A 20099-nucleotide genomic window follows, 5' to 3' on the forward strand; every position below is an offset into this window, starting at 1 on the left:
TTAATTCCAATGTAAGTTTGAATCACCAGTTGATAGTGTCGAGATGTTATTTACTTGAGGAGTTTGATTCACATTCATTAGTTTACTCTCTAACGAATGAGTTCTACGTACATGACTGTCGTGAGCTGCATGTGAAGCAAACGGTTTCCAACAAAATTTACACTGTATTTAAAAGAAGAAACACTATCTTCAATGATCAGTAATCAAAAATATTCAGATTTGAAGAAGAATACTTTACTAAAAATTAAAGATTTCATGGATATACAGTGTTTAACAACAATATCTGCTGACTGACTATCCTAAGATATGCTTAGAACAGCGTACTCAAACGTGATCTGGTTCGGATTCTTGACCGAACACCATCTGAGGATGTGCCCAGTACAACTAATGAGATCAGTATCAATGTCGAAATCATATACAACTATTTATTTTAAAGATTTATTTTAAAAACGTTTCTCATCTTTGTGACAAAGATTAGTAACTAAATTAGTGATAATTGTTGGAACGGCTTACGAGAACTACGATGGAGCCTCAGGAGGCCCTAGAAGAGCCAAAGAGTTCCATCCAATCAGAATGCAACGGAGCTTTTTAGAACATCACCGTAGCATGCTACTAATGGTCAGTAGCATAACATGCCTCTTTGCAGATTGGTTGAATTATAATGTTGATTAAACAAACACTAATATCTACAAATACCCATGTATTTCCGTACATTTTGATCCTTGCCCAACAAGCACTTTCTTCAGTCTTCTTCCCCCTTCTCAGTTGCGATTAGGAGGGTTCTAGAGTTCGAGTGTTCAAGTTATACGCGGTATATTAAGAATCTAAGCTCTAGATATAACAGTAATAACCACTAAAATTCTCAAAACAAAACCTAACCTCTGAAATTCAATTAGACATGTGATTGTCCTTAGTAAATAGAGTTCAGTTAGAGCCAATGTTTAATAAAGGATTCACCTATACTCCAAGCAAATACCTAATTGATTTACCATTTCCAAATTCAGTCAGCCAGTCAGTAACAACGTAGAACTTCGTACGCACGTACATCAGTTCGAGTTGCCATACCACATTAGCACAGAGATGTAGTTGTTCATTCATATCCCGTAGTGGTAGAGGTAGTAAGAGTATAAGTATTAATCGGAAATATTAGGATTTGAAGATGTTATTCATGGAGTATAATACAGTGAAATAAATTTGGAATGAAAATAAAGGACATGAATAATTTAGAAGACTAGAATTTGGAAGAACACAAAGAGTGGATGTACCTGCGCACACCATTGCAAACGATGTTGAGCCATGTCATTTAAGGTCTATAACCATCGATTATTATCGTCTCACTTATCACAACCAGGTAGTCTACACCTACCAACATGACTCAGTCCACTTGCCAGTCAATGACTTCATAGATTTGTGCCACGTTTTGGTCTGACTGCCCCTAGCTTTCTTCCAACCTACTCCTACACCATAAAACTTTGCAGGTCGAGGCAGTCGGTGGTTGGGCATACGTAATACGTGTCCCAGTCATCTAAACTGATCAAGTTTCACTACTTTATCAATTGATTTTCCATCCTTACCTACTACCCGTTTTCTAACAACTGCATTACCTACTCGGTGGTCACACGATATACTAGCAATGCTTCGAAGACACCTATGATCAAATACTAGTGATGTACGAATATCCTCTACTCTTACTGGCCATATTTCGCTGCCGTAATGTGGGACGGAACGAACTGGTGCGCAGTAAACACTTCCTTTGTTTGATAGATGGATATCTCGCCTACGCCATAAATGATGCAATTTGGCAAAAGCTAGTCGAGCCTTGTGTATCAGTGCTGAGATTTCGTCACACACCAGAGCACAAGGGCTGATGAGACTCGCAAGACACGTTCAACTACTTCACTCCCTATCATTAGTTCTGGTGTCGGTGCAACCCAATCCTGAAGTAACATTTTGCATTTCGAGTGGGAGACATATAGGACAAGTAGACTGCGTCAAGCAGTGAAATATAGGATCCTCATTTCGTCTTATTCAGAACTTTCTATCTAGACAAACTTTTATCCCAGAGTTGATATCCAGTCCGGGATTTAAACCTTTTCCTTCAAAGTACTTTGAGTCATCCTCTTAGTTATTGAGTTCGGATAGTCACTCACTTGTGTAACGGGTATGAAATATAATAGTTTGAGCTGTCCTGTTTTTGATATTTTGACTGAAATTTGATCAGTTTTAGTTGGCATATGCCCATCTCGTGAGAATCATTTCGATACGGCGATTATTTCACAAGTTTATATAGAATCAATCCAACTGATGAGTCCCAAATAGAACGAGAAGTGCGTTCTGGATTCCATTGATAGCCATAGTATATATATTCTATATAATCGTGTAAAATTATGGCTGTATCGAAATGATCTTCACAGGATATGCATATACCAACGAATACTGATTACATTTCACTCATGATATAAACAACAGGTTAATCCAAACCATTTGAAATTAAATAAAATTTGACGTTTTACTTAGAAATCATTAATCTAAGTCTACCATCTCATATTGATATTTTTTGTAAAACATCTCATTATACAAATAATATAATGATAACAAATGTTATTTAGCATAAAATGAAAACATAAATTTCTATTGATTGATACATATATACTACTGAACCAGTCAGTCAGCTACAACGTAGGACCAGGCACATATATGCATCGGTCCGAGTTGCCATACCTCATTAACACAACAAGATGGATACCGGATTCATAAAAGTGGTTAATTCAGAGGTGGCAATATATAAAGGAAAGATTGCATCTAACGATATAGTACAGAAAGAAAGAATTAGTTCTTAGAAAGAAAGATATGAGGCGATTTTATTCTCTTAGTTTAAGGGAAGACAGAGAGTGTAGTGAATAGCCTAGTAGTTTAAAGAAATCCAGAGAATATTCAAGTGAATATTCTTGGTTTTTATTAACTTAAGTTGAAATTGAATCTACGTTGAAAGTTTATTTTCATATGCACAAAAAAATTCTTTATTATCCTTTATATTTAAAATAACAATGACAACAATGAATAAATCTATGTAATCAATCAAAACAATATTATTTACCAACTTACTTTAAAAGGTTTCTCTCCTGAATGCTGTCGAATATGAGTACGTAGAATACTACTGGCTGTAAATGCTTTATTACAATAACAACATTTATAAGGACGTTCGCCACTATGTACCTAAAATAGGTTGAAAAAGGATTTTAATCTTTGGATCAAATTTTTTTAAAAACGATGGTTCAAATATTTCCAGGATATTTAAAACAATAACTCTGCTTGAAGCCCCTCTGGAGCTACTGTCGGTCCCAAACCCGGATAAAGGAAGAAGGTTTGGCATGAGGTTAGTGACCCCATTGTGTAGAAAACGAACTCGCTAAAAAAACGCTAATATTTAAAACAATGATTCGGAATGAATAGTTTTACATTTCCAACTCCATTCAAATTTTTAAAACTCATAAATTCCATCTTAATGAACTTATAAGTAATCCATAATACATTTTCAACAATCCAATAATATGAGTATGGGGTTGTGGAGATTATTATGTTTTTGATTGAGATTGTGAACCGATCCCGCGGGCGGGATCTTGGATGCGCACTGCTGAGGAGTCCCACAATATAACGAAACGGCTGTCCAGGGATTCCAGGTTTTCAATGGTGGTCTAACATTAATCAGTTCATGATCTCAATCAAAATCAAATAATAATATGCTTTTTTAATGATGAAAAGGAAATTTGATGAATACTTGCTCGGAATAAAACACTTATCAAGCATTCTAGAAGAAACTACTTCATCCATCTAAGTCGTATTATGACATGACTATTGCGTTAAATAAGTCAAAGTTCGTTATTCTCCAAGTACTTTTCGATGATTTCTGTTTTTTTTTTTTATTTATCAAATCATGTAGTAAACACGAAACTTTGAATATACTAGGAACTTCTTTAAATTTAAAGATTATTAAACATGAAGTTCAAGTGTGTATAAGATGAAACTGGATAACACATTTATGATATTCATTGAAGCTGAATTACTCTGGAGAACCAGTAGTATCCAGGTCATGTAAATGATATTTCATCCTATTTTAACATCATTTATTATTATGTTCATTTTACATAATCTGTAGTTGAATCACTGACAGATTTTCTGTTAAGGAGAATGTTAACCTGACAATTTCGATGAACGATTTTTTTTCATTATCAATCAATCTTACTTTATTACAACATATGCCAATTTTCCAGATACTCAATGCAGATACAATATGATATATGGAAGATATTCAACCTTTGGTTAAGATTTCTTTTTATCTCTTGTTAGTTTTTCTAAGTGGTCAATGGAAGCTATTTTATTTTATCAATTAAGTTATCTGTCAAATTAGTAAGGCGCTTAACTGAAATATAGACTTATGTGCGAATAATAAAACTTCTAAAATCAACCGATGAGTTATCAACCAATAGAACAAACCTGTGAAAAAACAAGGTTGGGAGAGACTATAATTTATGGAGGACCTTCGAATGAATCCTGAGTGACCTTGAGAAATATTAACCGATCAGAAAAGTGAGTACACTACTCATACGTGGTTCGAAAACTTGTCAAGGTTAGAAAGAGGTTCAGAGGTTCTAAAATTGTAATGCAAACAGTAGAGGAAATCATTCATACGACTACAGAATAGTCGGCCTCTGAAGCCATAATAACGTATCAAAATCTCTCTCAGCCTCGACCACATAACTTCAATATTGTTTATGTGCACCCCGATTGTTGAGTACACAAAATGCTACTTGTGGATAACGACACGATGCACATAACCAAGCCTATGTACGAGTCTGTTCGCTCTTCAATCATCCGTATATATTGTAGTACCTGGCTGCAGCCAGTGTTACTGATGCTTTTATTATCTAGTTCACGATAATTGTCATAATTTGCCTTGGTTAGGAATCATATATGTGGTTTTCATCGCGAACTGATATCAGCTATAAAGCCAGAAATTTATTTAGCCAAATGGATGAAACGATTTCGCGTTAAAAATCCAAGATATGTTATCTTATACCTGATTGATTCGTCCACAAATTATAGTCTCGCCGTTTTATTTGTTATAGCCTCTCAATTATCACGTTTTGTAGAAAATTCCTTGTGAACCGATCGTACATTAGCATTAAGCATTGGAGTTGGCGCCGTAACCTTAAAGTCTTTAAAACGCTTCTGATTGACTCGTCCATAAATTAGAGTCTCGCCAAAAAAGGAATAAAAAATTCACAAAACTATAAACTTATGCGTAATTAAAATAAGAACTTTCGTCTAAATTTGATCGAATAGTTTCACAGTATTTGAGCACCAAGTTGATATGAAACAATAAAGAGGAAGAATGTAAAATATATTTTATTATAACTTACACGTAAATGTTTATTTAGGCTTGATGATTGACTAAAATTCTTTCCACACAAATGACATTTATGTGGTCGATGTTTTTCATGAACATGTAATACATGTATTCTTAGTCGATCACGTTTTTCAAATGACCTTGAAATAAAGTAATATTGATGAATTCATAATATTTAACATTATTTTGGAGATTTAACAAGTATATTTAAACAATAATAATAATAATAAGCAAAGATGAATAGTGGCTAGCAGTGGAATCCAGGACGCGCGTCTCGTCCTACTGGGGACTCGTCAGCTGATAAATCAATATTCCTAAGAGCCTCTTGTATGTGTTGACTTAAATTTATATTAAAATATATCTTTACTGAAGAATCTCTGCGATGGTGATTCCTACAGATAATCAATTGTCATCAAGTTTAAGATAAGTAAATAATGAAAATTGAAGTATTTATAAATAGATATAATAGTTTGTCTTAAAATAATTCATTCTACCTAGTTGATTATGTGTAATAGAATTGCTAAAGCAATTTAAAATTGGAAAAATTTAACCATTTCAAACGATGAAGATTTATGGCTGAAATAGGTAGTTTTGATTAGGTACAATCCTTTGAATTGAATGGTTTGATTACCGTCAGTCAATCAGCTATAACGTAGGATCAGGCACATATATGCATCGGTTCAAGATGCCACACCTCATTAGCATGAAAAAGATGTACATCAAAGTCATAGAAGTAGTCACTTCAATGATAGTAATGTATAAAAGAAAGATTGTGTTTAACGATATATTACAGAAAGAAAGAATTAGTTCGTAGAAAGAAAGATATGAAGCGATTTTAATCTCATAGTTCAAAGGAAGACAAATAGTGTATACACCTACGCCATTGTGATCGATTCTGAGCCATGCCACCAAGAGTCTCCAACCATTAGATACGATAATCACGCGGACCCTAACCAAGTAATCTATATCTAGCAACATGACTCAGACTAGAAGTTAGTGACTTTATGGACTGATGACACGTTTTGGTTTGGCCACCCCTAACTTTCTTCCAACCATCTCCAACACTAGTCAGCATTGGGCGTCTTAGTAATCAGTGTTCAGGCATACGTAACACGTGGCTCAACCATCTCAGTCGATGAATATTCACAACCTCACCAACTGATTTATCAACATTCCCTAGTACCCTACGTCTAACCTCACTATTACTTACCCGGTGATCCCAGCAAATGAGAGCAATATTTCTAAGACATCTGTTATCGAATACTAGTAACTTACAAGTATCTTCTTCTCTTAATGGCCACGTTACGCAAACATAAAGTAGAACAGAACGAACTGATTGATTACAGAGATGCGGTTGACTTAGTGAACAATATTATTTAAAATAGTAAATATTATTGCATGATTAAGCTATCCAGACCAAAGAAATTGACACCACCATATATATAATCTATTAATCCTCAGTAATATTTTTCATTGGACAAGATTCCTAACCAATAAAATTGATGATCTAAAATGAGTTCTTTCTGTTAATAAGATAACATGTAATAGGATAGATAAATACTGTGTAAATGTTAAATATTTTCATAAATAATATGGATGTATATAATAAAACAAGACATACCGAGAGCAAAGTTTACATGGATACTTCCTATCACCTTGATCCATACATCTTGTATATTTCAAATGTTTATCCCGATAATATTGATAAGCAAACATTTTTCCACAACGATCACATGTATAACCTTCACGAGCTATAAACATAGATATTCTTTAGTGAATTAATTTAATAGTATCGTATAATATAATGGTGTATTATTTAAGATGTATTAGATCTGAATAAACCGATGTATAGTTTGATCAATAATACAAGTTTTCACTTCATTAATTATATTTAGATAATATTCTATATCAAACTATTAATTAGTGTTATTTGATGAATTTAAAGAATGTCATTGTTTTGTAAACCAACTACATAATTTAGAGTACTGAGAGTACTCTAATTTCTAATTTCAATAGTTGAAATGATGAGTCAATTGAAGCTAGACCACCATGGAAAACTTGGAAGCACTAGACGGCTGTTTCGTCTTAGTATGGGACTCCTCAGCAGTGCGCATCCATGATCTGTTTTGTGCATCTGCTTAGATTTCATTTAATATAAACATGTATTTACTGAATGACTATTCTGATTATTCTATACTCTAAATTTTTCATTACTATTCGTTTTTACTTAGAATATATTTTAACAGTATAAAATTTGATCGATTTCAAATTTACACACTTTTTCAATTTTTGGTAATCTGTATAGTCCATATTTAATTACTTTATGATTGATTCTTATCACAATCCAATTACTACACTGTTTAAAATGATTTAATTATCCTGAGACAGTTGACCGCTTCATTCACTATGCTACTATTATTGACAGATATAAGTAGTATGTATCATTAGTCGAAAGTGAAATACTTGATGGCGGAAAGTTGAGATCAAAGAAAAGAGAACGAGAACAGAGAATGATTGGTGTAGAGACGAGAGAACTATAGAGTCTGAGATAATTGATTAATATTATGTAAATGAAGTATTTATTTTATGGTTCTCGAATCTTTCTAAGAGATTCTGTAATTTTGTATTCAAATAGATTTGGTTGACTTCGCTTGTGTTCTTGTTCACTATACTACTACTACTACTATTTATTGGTTGTTAGCATACACTTAAGTTAATCAAAGTGTTCTCATTTAACTAAGTAATCATTGATCATTTTCACAGGTTAAAGATTATTTCTGTTATTATACTTATGAACAAAAATTAATTTGACTTTGGTAGAAATGGTAACAGAAAATATTTTGAATAATGAAAAAATACTACTACTAATAAATATAAGTAATTAGCTGCTAACAGTATTACTTTTTTGGGAGAAACCTCTAACTTAACAATTGCTGATATATATGTATATATATAATTACTTTATATTACTGATATCGAGTTTAGACTTTAACTTTCACTGTCAGTAATTACCTGGACTTGTTTCAATCATGTGAGCCGATTCCAAATGTTCTTGAATACTATTCATCGTTTGTTGATTATTATTATTATTATTATTATTATTATTATTTGAATATTCTGTAGTATTATTTCTAACAGAAGTTAGATGAGATGAAATGAAATTGTAATCATTAGATCTTTTAGATGATGAAACATGAGAAAATGCTGATTTGATTGATTCATCATTGAATGATAAATCCATTTGTTTATGATATCGTTTATTAGATAATTTCAACAAATTATCTTGATCATTCCATGATTTATTCAATGAATTTATCAATGATCTATTCAAACTTGAATTTTTGATCTTTTGTTGTTGTTGTTGAAATATCAAGTCATCTTTCTTAGGTATAGTTGATTTTTGTATCACATATAAACTACTATTATTTATATTTAAGTGATTTGGATCTATTTTATTCAAATCTATTATATTTTGATCAATATTAGAATATTGAGCATAAAGATTTGATGGTTGAGAATCATTTTCTGTACACCATTTTCTAGACGTTGGATTCATAGAAGAATGACATAGTTTTATATTTGCATTGATAAGCAGAAACATATCATAGAATGGATTCTTTTCACTGTATCAGTACAAAAGAAAGTATGGTTAATTGATATTTTAATCATAAAGATCAATCGAAAAAAAAGAAAAACATTACTCATTTGAATAGAGTTTTGATGAATATTGTTTTCCTTTTGTCTGCCTAATTAGCTTATTGCTGATTAGTAATTAGATAGATATAACAAATAATTATTGGTAGAATGATGTAGAAAGTTTATCGGAAATCAAATAATATGACAATGTACTACTAGGTTGTTAGATCCAAGCGAAGATTAAATCACAAGTAACTTCTGAGATATATTAATTGAAGAATATTATCTATACATTCTTATGGTATAAATATTCAGTAACTAGATTATGTATATTTATATTCCTCTCATCATAAGTTTCATTTTGACCTATGTATTATTATTGTACGATTTACTGTTCTTAAGCTATGTTCAGTTTATTGACTACTGTCTTCCACATTCACAGCCACTTTTTGGCTTTATTGTGTACAAATGTTATTTCCTATTTTATGGTGCGTTGCGGTCTGTTTGGTTGATATATAAACCCAGTATGTTTGAAATAAATGATTTGATTCGATTCGCATATTAGAAGCTGGTATTTGGTGTTGTGGACTGAAGTGGACGGGCTAGGTGGACATAGGACCAATAAGGACACTAGGCTGTTCATACCGGTCGGACGTCATTGGTTTGGCACAGTGCTAAGATAGTATAATTCGTATTTTGATTGGTGGATAAATCACGTGATAACTAGCCGGACATAAATTCATAACAAAGGTGATTGGAGATTTTTTATATGATACATGGGAACTAGGTTTCGTACTAGTTGACACTCATCAACAAAATTTATCTGTAATCTTGAGGGAACAAGTGATCGCTGAAGAATTTTAATCCTCGTCTTCCAGCCTTAAATCCTCAGGCAATTTTATGTCACTTTTATCTAGTACTTAAGTCTGGACTGAATTCTGTTGATCAGGTTTTTAAGTGACTAGATATCTTATGTATTATATCTCAGCCCTAAATGAGGTTAGTTACCGCCCAATTAGCTCCGTGGTAACGTTTCAGAGATAGAATCCTACAGCGAGCAATATTGACCTCAAGATTACGGATGAATCTTACTAACAAATCTTAACTAGTATGAGTCCTATATCCAGAGTTTCCTGTCGGATACTTCCAACCATCTGACATCTCAGAAATGTGCATGCGATTTCCAGTTACTTAAATTTGTGATCATATTTCACTTTGATCGATAGAATTCAATCAGTAGTAAAAGACAGAACAAACATGGCACTAATCATTTCTTAACGATCAATCAGTTGTAAAGACAGAGCCCTACCTATACTAATGACATCAATAACATGAAGCATTAACTCTTTAGCTAAGAGTTATGCTACAATTTTTTCCATATAATATCAGTTTAGATATTAGGAAACAATTTAATTACCTCCATACCAGGTAACCATCAATCGGTTTTAAGTTGTTCTTTATTAGTGAGAAATCTTTTTAAAGGTAATATTTATGATGACACTATCAAGACTACCAGCTCAACATTGTTATTTATTGTTAGTCTCTTATGTTTGAACTATTCTATTAATTCTATTAAAAAGACTAGAGTACATATCGGTTACCTCAAACATCAAAAATCTAAATTCAAAGCTAATCCTATAACCCTGTAATTGACTACTGATTTACATTGAAATTACAGTTTAAAATGAATTAAATCCACTTATTATCGCCGCAGTGCTATAAAAATGTTTATTAGTAGTTAACAGACTTGATCTTGGAGTAAAAGATGTAGAGTGACTCTATCTGGTTCATTTTACGAGTCAGCGTAAAACACTCAACCTACTTCAGGAATTTAAACGTATAAAAAGCTATCATGATAACGGAAACTTATATGTTTCATCCTACCACTCAAAAACAAAAAGAAGACTTGATGTCTGTAGCCACCCAGCTATTGATTAGAGGAGAATACTGTGAAGTTTGAAAACAATAAATGATGGAAAATCAACGTGGATAATAACTACGTCAATCGAACGACTAGGAAATAAGAGAAAATCCGTGTTCGTGGTTCCAATGGTGAACAAAAGTAGGATAATCAAATAGTTAACCTAATCATTACTTCAGAGAGATCGGATGCTAACACTGATTGAAGATCCCGGGTTACATATTGTTTAAATCCACGGTATGCTCAGTTGAAGAGTTTCAAACTAGAACACGAAACTCATCCAGTACTTCTATATTTTCAATTATTAGCAAATCACGTGTCCAGATGGATAAAAAATCAATTTTAAAACGGTTGATTTTTTCACTTTCTAATGACCTATCTGACTATATAATTTACTGATTCCATTTATACATATTGTCATACATATCATACATTAATTTCGTACTTATTCTAGGACTTGACACACTAGCCAACTTGCTATATAATTTTGTTCCATAGCTTTTGAATAAAATAGACAATGGATATGATACATATAAACAAAGTGCATAGATAAAAACATAAAATGTTTAATGTAGTTGACACCGTTACGTGAAAAAGTACAAGAATAGGTCATAATAATTAGGTCAAAAATGAGACATTAGTCACATGCTGTGTAGATTATCATTGTAGATAATCAATGAACGCTCGTTTCGATTTCCTAGCCACTTCTAGAATAATATTGTCCGACCGGCCATTTTTTTTAAAAAAATTTTCCAACCCCAAATTACAATATTTTTCATCCCGTGTTTCGTCCAATGAAATGGCTAGTTCCAAAAATTAGATTTAATTGGTTAGTTATGTCTTGAAAATTGTTATAAATTATCAGTACTTGTCGACGAAGCACAATCTCAATCGTCATTATGGAGCAGAGTAACGTGCCGAGTACGAGCGCTGGTGTTTCTCACGTAACGGAAATGGAGGAAGTCTTTTTGACTACCTTGTTTCTGGTTGCGTTTCCATCGGTTGAAGCGTTAAAGACCACTATCACAAATTTTGAAAGATCGACTTACAGTCATTATGTAGTGAGAGATTCGCATATTGGCAGAGATCAAAAATCCTACATTAAATTTGTGTGTTGGCGAAATGGGCGTATAAGATCTAGCGGTTCGTCACAACGTATTAGACGGAGGAGGTAATTTGGTAAATTGTTTTATAATTTTTTTTAATGAAGGGCTTCTATGAACACCCAATGTCCAGCATTTATGTTTTGTAAGATTATAGACGGCTATTGGACTGTTGTACGTGGGAATGTACATCACAATCACGAGTGCAATTCCCTGAGGTACCAGGGTAATTCATGGATGCGCAGGTTAACGGATGGGGAGTTTGAAACTGTGAGACCGCTGCTGATTTCCGGTACCGCTGCATTCCACATCAGGAATTTTGCTTACCAATCTTATGGGAAATGTCTGACCGCTCAAGATGTCTGCAATATGCGGTACAAAGTGTTCTCACACGCGAACCTTCCTGGTACGGAATTTGCCAATTTATAATGTACACTATAGGTGATTACGGGAAATTGAAAGCTCACATAACATCCTTGGGTGGGCTTTGCGAATACGAATTGGACGATGAGAACTGTCTATCGTATTTCTTCTTCATGACTGCTGAGCAAGTGAATTTGGCCGGTCACTTTTGTGACGTAATTGGTTTTGACGGGACGTACAAAACTAATAACGAGAACGTCCATTTATATCAAGTCGTTGCCATGGATATGAATTTTAAGGCAATACCCATGTGCATTGCCTTTTTAAGTCGCGAAACGTCGGCCTTGATTTCTCGATTCCTCTTCTTTTTCCAACGGTGTACCAACAGTCGACAACTGGTAGGCATTGTGACCGATGATTCACCTGCAATTGCTGCTGCTATTACGCAGGTGTATCCGGATGCACACCATATTCTGTGTCGCGTACACCTTGTTCGGAATGTGATAAAGAGGGTAAGTGTTTCGTTCATTAACATTAACCCAGTAACCGTTATTGTAGAGGGTGCGATCAGAAATTGTACAACTGTTCTTTCGCCTCATGTTCACTCGAACGGTTGAAAGGTAAATCAAAATCTACATAACATGATTTTGTAGTTTTAACAACGTACTTTCGTTAATCGAAATGTCGGACGGAACATTTGGCAGATACGTCAGAGACCACCTTCTACCACGGAAACACAAATGGTCCACTGCTTTTCGACCGCCATCCACTCTCTTTGAACTGAATAATACGAACTTCGTCGAGACCAGCCACCGAGTCTTGAAGATGTATCACCTTAATCGAAAAACACCGGTTCTCAGATCCATTTTCAATGTGCTGCTTCGTACTGGATATTGGATGGAAGCAAGATTACATAAATATTCAATGGATTGTCGGGGAAAGCCGGTATTGGTGAGGAGCCGGAAGTACGTCGACTTCAGGAACGACTGACACCAGTTGCCTGTCAACTACTGAAGCGACACCTTCGCATTCCTATAACGCAGTCTGCATTGACGGAAGATTTATTCACCGCTATGGACGCCACGGGGACGTACTACGTACACGTCGACACTAGCCGGTGCTCGTGTCCATTCTTCATTGAAAACGGATTACCATGCCGTCACATATTGGCTTACTGCATACACAGTAACACCGAAGTGAACGTACAGTCAATTTGTGACAGGTGGTTACACTATGATGGTTATCTGACTCATATTGCAGTTGAAAATTATTTCCCAATGCAACACCCTTTCAAGAACCTCGACTAACGTAGCAGTGCCGTTTATACAACGACCTACGACCCATCGCCGAACGTACGAGCAGTGCACTGTCCTATCTGTGGCGCCATTACAAACTAATAGTGATGACGTTCGACCGCGAGAACGAGTAAAGGCCCTTTTCAGGGCCACCCACAATTTGATTTCCATTATTTTTTATCTACTACTTTTCCGCCGCAAAGGTCAAGTGATTAAGCACTTATTAATGTCTCATGAATTTAGATATCCCTTAGAGATTAATAGTGGAAAAGCGATTATCGTTCATGTATTCGTAAACTTGTTTCTAACGTTTATTAGATATAAAGGTTAAGAAAACTTAGACAAGATTTTGTCATCTAATGAAGACTAATCTAGTAATTTTATATTGAAAATAATGTGATTAGCGTTCATGTTTTAGTAACACATTTGTAAACTATCTAATAAAAGTACATTTTGAGTACATTTTAATAGGAATATTTTAAATGAGTGAAAATCGTAATTTTGTCGTTAGGTCAATAAACTTATGATGACATTTATTAGTGAATGTAATAAGATAATTACAAAGATGAATGTGATTAAAGCTCATAGAGAAGTAAACGAAATTGAGAAAATTAACTTATTTAGGAATAAAATAATGACATTTGAAAACAAGTTGAAACCATCATCATTGAAATGATGATGGTGATAAAAGGTCATACAGTAAGTGTAAAAAGAAATAAGAATATTATCCGTTTCATAGATACACAAAACAAGAACTTCATATTCTTGTTTTATATTAAAATTTCCTGAAACCAGAACTATGCGTACGTAAGAAGTACGTCTGATCGTAAACTAAGCCTCCATAGTTATTCATAACTACTGATTATATCACCGTATTCATTTGCACACCTCATCAACTATTTATGACTGGTACAATCTCGTTGTACCAGTTAAATATTCCCTTAAAATATTCGAAAATCAAAAATAATTTAGGAAACAATCGTTTTCCTTAACTTCATCATCACACTATACAGTTATTAGTCCATAATTTTATTATTTTATAAAGTCCAAAAATAAGGCATGACATTTATGAATTTGACAATGTAATGTGTTAACAATGGTTAACGTTTACATCTGTAACGATATATATATTTACAAATTAAAAAGGTCATTCACTAAAGGTCGGGATGATTTGCAGTAAAGTGTTCAGTCACAATAAGTGACTAAGCATTATAGGAAAATTGAAAATGCAAAAAATTTTGTGTCAATGAAATACATAGTACAAGAATTGAATCTTGTCAATTGACATAATAATAATAATAAGGAAAATAAATAATACTAATAGCATTGTAAATGTTCATTGATACAGTTGACCTTACTCATATTTATACGTTTAAAGTCGATAAATATTTGTTGAGTCAGTCAGACGACGTAGGATTGTTCATTTACACTTCATGAAACTGATATTTCAAATGCTTGTCAAAAATGGTTACATTCATAATGTCTAGATAATTCAGGTTTCATATTACGGCGGTTAACAATATTCACACATGACTGATTAAACAAACTAGTTTTTATTACGACCAAAAAATTAATTTTAAAATACAGAACTACAAATAATTTACAAGTGAACACAATAAGCCGTTTCAATGGACTTTTACAATTTAACCACATTTAAATCTAACGTTGTCTAATTCTCATTATGAATGAACATTTACAAAATAATCCTTTACTAAATATTAAGTGTCTTTTTCGGAAAATTTATTACTACTTTCATATACTGTCAAAGTCAGTTCATTAAATGATCGTCTACGGTTGGTTCACCTGAATTATACATATTGCAACCAGTAATTTATCATGATGATTTATTGATATGTTGATTTCTTTTTCCCATTAACACACCGTGTGTTACAAAAAAGCCTATGCACACACTTTGGTGATAATTTGTTTATTAATTTGGTATTAAATATTTGACTACCGACCTCATTCAGTAATCACTATTATCAAATATTCAAACCGGTTTACAGATGCTTTTTCCCAAAAACTTTCTTTTACTGAGATACATATGATTATTCCTGTTCCGATAACTAACGACTTCAATTCAAGGTATACTTGATCGGAAAACAAAAATTGATCCCAATACACATTCACTAACAGTAGGATTGCATGGTAATGCAATTAAGTTGGTGTCTTTTTCTTCAAAAGTCTAAATTTTTTCAAGACTAAGATTACACAAAAAAATTATTCATTATCATTAAATTTCAAATGTAAAAAATGAAAATTCTGGTATCCAATCACAGCTCCAGATGTGATTTCGATTTCAACTAATCAGATTACAAAGATGAACAGTTTACGACCAATCACAAAATTATTAAAGGTAACAAAATGTTTGTTCATTATCACTTGAGCACACACTTGCAAAACAAGTCCACCAATCAATGATACCTAAATTTTTCATTCACACCCCACAATTTTTTTAAAAGGGGTGGTAGGGAATCATATAGGCCGGTTACTTAATGTCAACCCCACTTCTAATAACACCGATTTTAATCTACATTGTAACTTGAACACAAGAGAAAAGGTGTGAAGTGCGGAAAGAACGCTTTACTCCGAGGTTAGGTTTATGTACAGAAAAATGAGGGTATTTATAAAATGATACACGACGTTGAGCCCCTGAAAAATCCTGAAACTGTACCAAGTATGGTAGTAGCATAGGTAAATATCCTATCAAAACTTTAGCTCATGACTCCGCATTGATCTAGATGTTTCTGCAAAGATTCGGCGAGACTCTAATTTATGGAAGACCTTCGAATGAATCCTGAGTGACCTTGAGAAATATTAACCGATCAGAAAAGTGAGTACACTACTCATACGTGGTTCGAAAACTTGTCAAGGTTAGAAAGAGGTTCAGAGGTTCTAAAATTGTAATGCAAACAGTAGAGGAAATCATTCATACGACTACAGAATAGTCGGCCTCTGAAGCCATAATAAAGTATCAAAATCTCTCTCAGCCTCGACCACATAACTTCAATATTGTTTATGTGCACTCCGATTGTTGAGTACACAAAATGCTACTTGTGGATAACGACACGATGCACATAACCAAGCCTATGTACGAGTCTGTTCGCTCTTCAATCATTCGTATGTATTGTAGTACCTGGCTGCAGCCAGTGTTACTGATGCTTTTATTATCTAGTTCACGATAATTGTCATAATTTGCCTTGGTTAGGAATCATATATGTGGTTTTCATCGCGAACTGATATCAGCTATAAAGCCAGAAATTTATTTAGCCAAATGGATGAAACGATTTCGCGTTAAAAATCCAAGATATGTTATCTTATACCTGATTGATTCGTCCACAAATTATAGTCTCGCCGTTTTATTTGTTATAGCCTCTCAATTATCACGTTTTGTAGAAAATTCCTTGTGAACCGATCGTACATTAGCATTAAGCATTGGAGTTGGCGCCGTAACCTTAAAGTCTTTAAAACGCTTCTGATTGACTCGTCCATAAATTAGAGTCTCGCCTGGAACTCTTCTACTATTTCTATCTTTAACTTAAATTTGTACAAAAACGATCAATAATAGTTTAACTTACTTTAATAAAAGTTCTTCACCAGTATCAATAAATCGTTGAGTTTTAAAATAGAATAATCTTTGTCCATTATATTTATTGAATGTATTCATGAACTGAGAATCATTACTTGACAAAGTATTACTATTATTATCGATAGTTTTTAAATTATCAATTACAGATATAATCATAATGTTCGATTGAGTTGAATTTCTATTGACAGTAATATTTTGTTCTAATTGAGTTGAAACATCACGAACTAATGTCATCCATAGCATAGTTGTATTTTGTAAAGTATTAAGAACTGAATTATCTGCAATTGTTGTTTGCATATCACTTATCTGATAAAAAGAAAAAAGAAATTAAGTTTTCTAATTAGTTTTACAGTGGATTTACTCAATCCGAAGAAGTAGAGTGGAGTGGTTTTAGGATGTAACAAGTCGGTGTACCATTATTAATCGCTTTTAGTTCACATAAGCAAGTTTCAGCTCATGTAAGATATTACTATGCAGTAAACCTATAGAATAAATGCTAGCTATGACAAAATATTATAACCATCATAAGTTATAATCAAAATGATGTGTGTTTATACCAAGGATGAATTAGACTAATTTGAGCATATACCAGTTGCCATAAATTGCAAATGTAATGTATTTAATACAATTCTGTGTCGGAAAATCTACAATCATGTATACAATATAAACCACATTTTGGTACAACAGTTATCGGAACCTATTAGTTCATAATAGAAAGTAACTGAAAGAAGCATTCTGAGAATATAAAAAAATTAGTTGACTAATTAACATGATGCTATGAATTTCGTCGTAAATTATCCTCCGTGAAATTCCTGACATAGCAAAATCAATACCATAACAAACTTTTTCCTACATATTTCATTTTGAATTGTTGACCAACCCCTTAGTCACTTTCCAGTTTTATTGGTGAGATCGATAAAAAGACATTTAGACATTTGACTACTTATAAGTAAGCACAATTATCTATCGAAATTAATAGAACTTCTTTGCAACGATGGGTGAGCAGTACATAGAAATCTACTATCCAGTCAGTTGTCAAAGAAATTTATTTAGAATGTCATTTTAGAGGACACTGTTTCTTTTATAAAATACAATGCGATTTAATAGGACCATATCAATAATACCAATTAAAGCATTCCATGTATGCACTCCTATTATTTTAACTCCATCACTTAAGTTAACAGAAGTATGGAACAAATATCAAAGTGTTTGGACAATGATCATATTTTATTTTACTATGATCTAGATAATGTACTGTATGGCTGCTGAAACAAGGGGTCGTTGGAAAAAAGAAACAAGTCATTATCACCACTTGACATACTTACGCCTGTTACTCCTCGTGAAGGAGCATAGGCCGCTCACCAGCATTCTCCATCCAACCCTGTCCTGGGCAGTCCTTTCTAGCTCCGTCCAGTTGTAATTAATCCTTTTCATATCTGCTTCTATTATCCGACGCAATGTGTTCTTTGGCCTTCCTCTTTTTCGCTTCCCTTCAGGGTTCCAAGTTAGAGCTTGCCTCGTGATGCAGTTTGACGATTTGCGTAATGTATGTCCTATCCATTTCCATCGTCTTTTCCTAATTTCTTCTTCAGCTGGAAGTTGATTTGTTCTCTCCCACAGAAGGCTATTGCTGATGGTATCCGGCCAATGGATGTTGAGTATCTTGCGTAGACAGCTATTTATAAATACTTGTACTTTCTTGATTGTGGTTGTTGTAGTTCTCCAAGTTTCAGCTCCATACAGTAGAATTGCCTTGACGTTCGTATTGAAGATTCTCACTTTGATATTGGTTGAAAGTTGTTTTGAGTTCCATATGTTCTTCAATTGTAGGAATGCGACCCTTGCTTTGCCGATCCTCGCCTTTACGTCTGCATCTGAACCTCCTTGTTCATTGATGATGCTTCCCAGGTATGTGAAGGACTCTACATCTTCCAGAGTTTCGCCATCAAGAGTGATTGGATTGCTGTTCTCCGCTTTGAATTTGAGGACCTTGGTTTTCCTTTTGTGTATGCTGAGGCCTACTGATGCAGAGACTACTGCTACACTGGCTGTCTTCATCTGCATCTGTTCGTGTGTACGTGATAGGAGGGCTAGGTCATCTGCGAAGTCCAAATCGTCTAATTGGTTCTGAGCTGTCCATTGTATTCCGTGTTTTCCTTCAGATGTTGAGGTCTTCATAATCCAGTCGACCACCAGAAGAAAGAGGAAGGGAGAGAGTAAACAGCCTTGTCTGACTCCGGTCCTTACTTGGAATGCATCTGTCAGCTGTCCTCCATGCACTACTTTGCACTGTAGTCCGTCGTATGAGTTCCGGATAATATTGACAATCTTCTCAGGAACTCCGTAGTGTCGAAGAAGTTTCCATAACGTCCTCCTATCTACACCGTCGAATGCCTTTTCATAATCAATGAAGCTGATGTATAGTGATGAGTTCCACTCAACTGATTGTTCGACGATGATCCGTAGTGCTGCAATTTGGTCTGTGCACGACCGATCTTTACGGAATCCAGCTTGTTGATCTCGAAGTTGGGCGTCTAGTGCATCCTTCATCCGGTTCAGCAACAATCTGTTGAAGACTTTCCCTGGTATTGACAGTAGTGTAATGCCTCTGTAGTTTTCACATTTGCTCAGATCTCCTTTCTTTGGAATCTTGACGAGGTGTCCTTCTTTCCAGTCCATCGGCACTTGTTCCTCCTCCCAAATCTTTTTGAATAGAAGATAAAGCATGCTTGTGGTTGCTTCGATGTCTGATTTCAGTGCTTCAGCTGGTATGTTGTCGGGTCCT

General features: G+C 34.0%; 1 protein-coding gene across 1 annotated transcript in view; it reads right to left on the minus strand.

Annotated features, from left to right (window-relative positions):
• The window catches only part of MS3_00010658 (uncharacterized protein), a gene marked incomplete at both ends in the record, with an annotated part of 36255 nt that continues 16156 nt past the window's right edge, over positions 1-20099 (minus strand). Inside the window, 6 exons of the mRNA XM_051219050.1 lie at positions 1-162; positions 3106-3216; positions 5421-5547; positions 7029-7158; positions 8420-9030; positions 17304-17620. Coding sequence (XP_051069786.1) covers positions 1-162; positions 3106-3216; positions 5421-5547; positions 7029-7158; positions 8420-9030; positions 17304-17620 — 1458 coding nt within the window. The remainder of the gene's footprint in view (positions 163-3105; positions 3217-5420; positions 5548-7028; positions 7159-8419; positions 9031-17303; positions 17621-20099) is intronic.

This window comes from Schistosoma haematobium, chromosome 3 (assembly GCF_000699445.3).
Source record: "Schistosoma haematobium chromosome 3, whole genome shotgun sequence".
Taxonomy (NCBI): domain Eukaryota; kingdom Metazoa; phylum Platyhelminthes; class Trematoda; order Strigeidida; family Schistosomatidae; genus Schistosoma; species Schistosoma haematobium.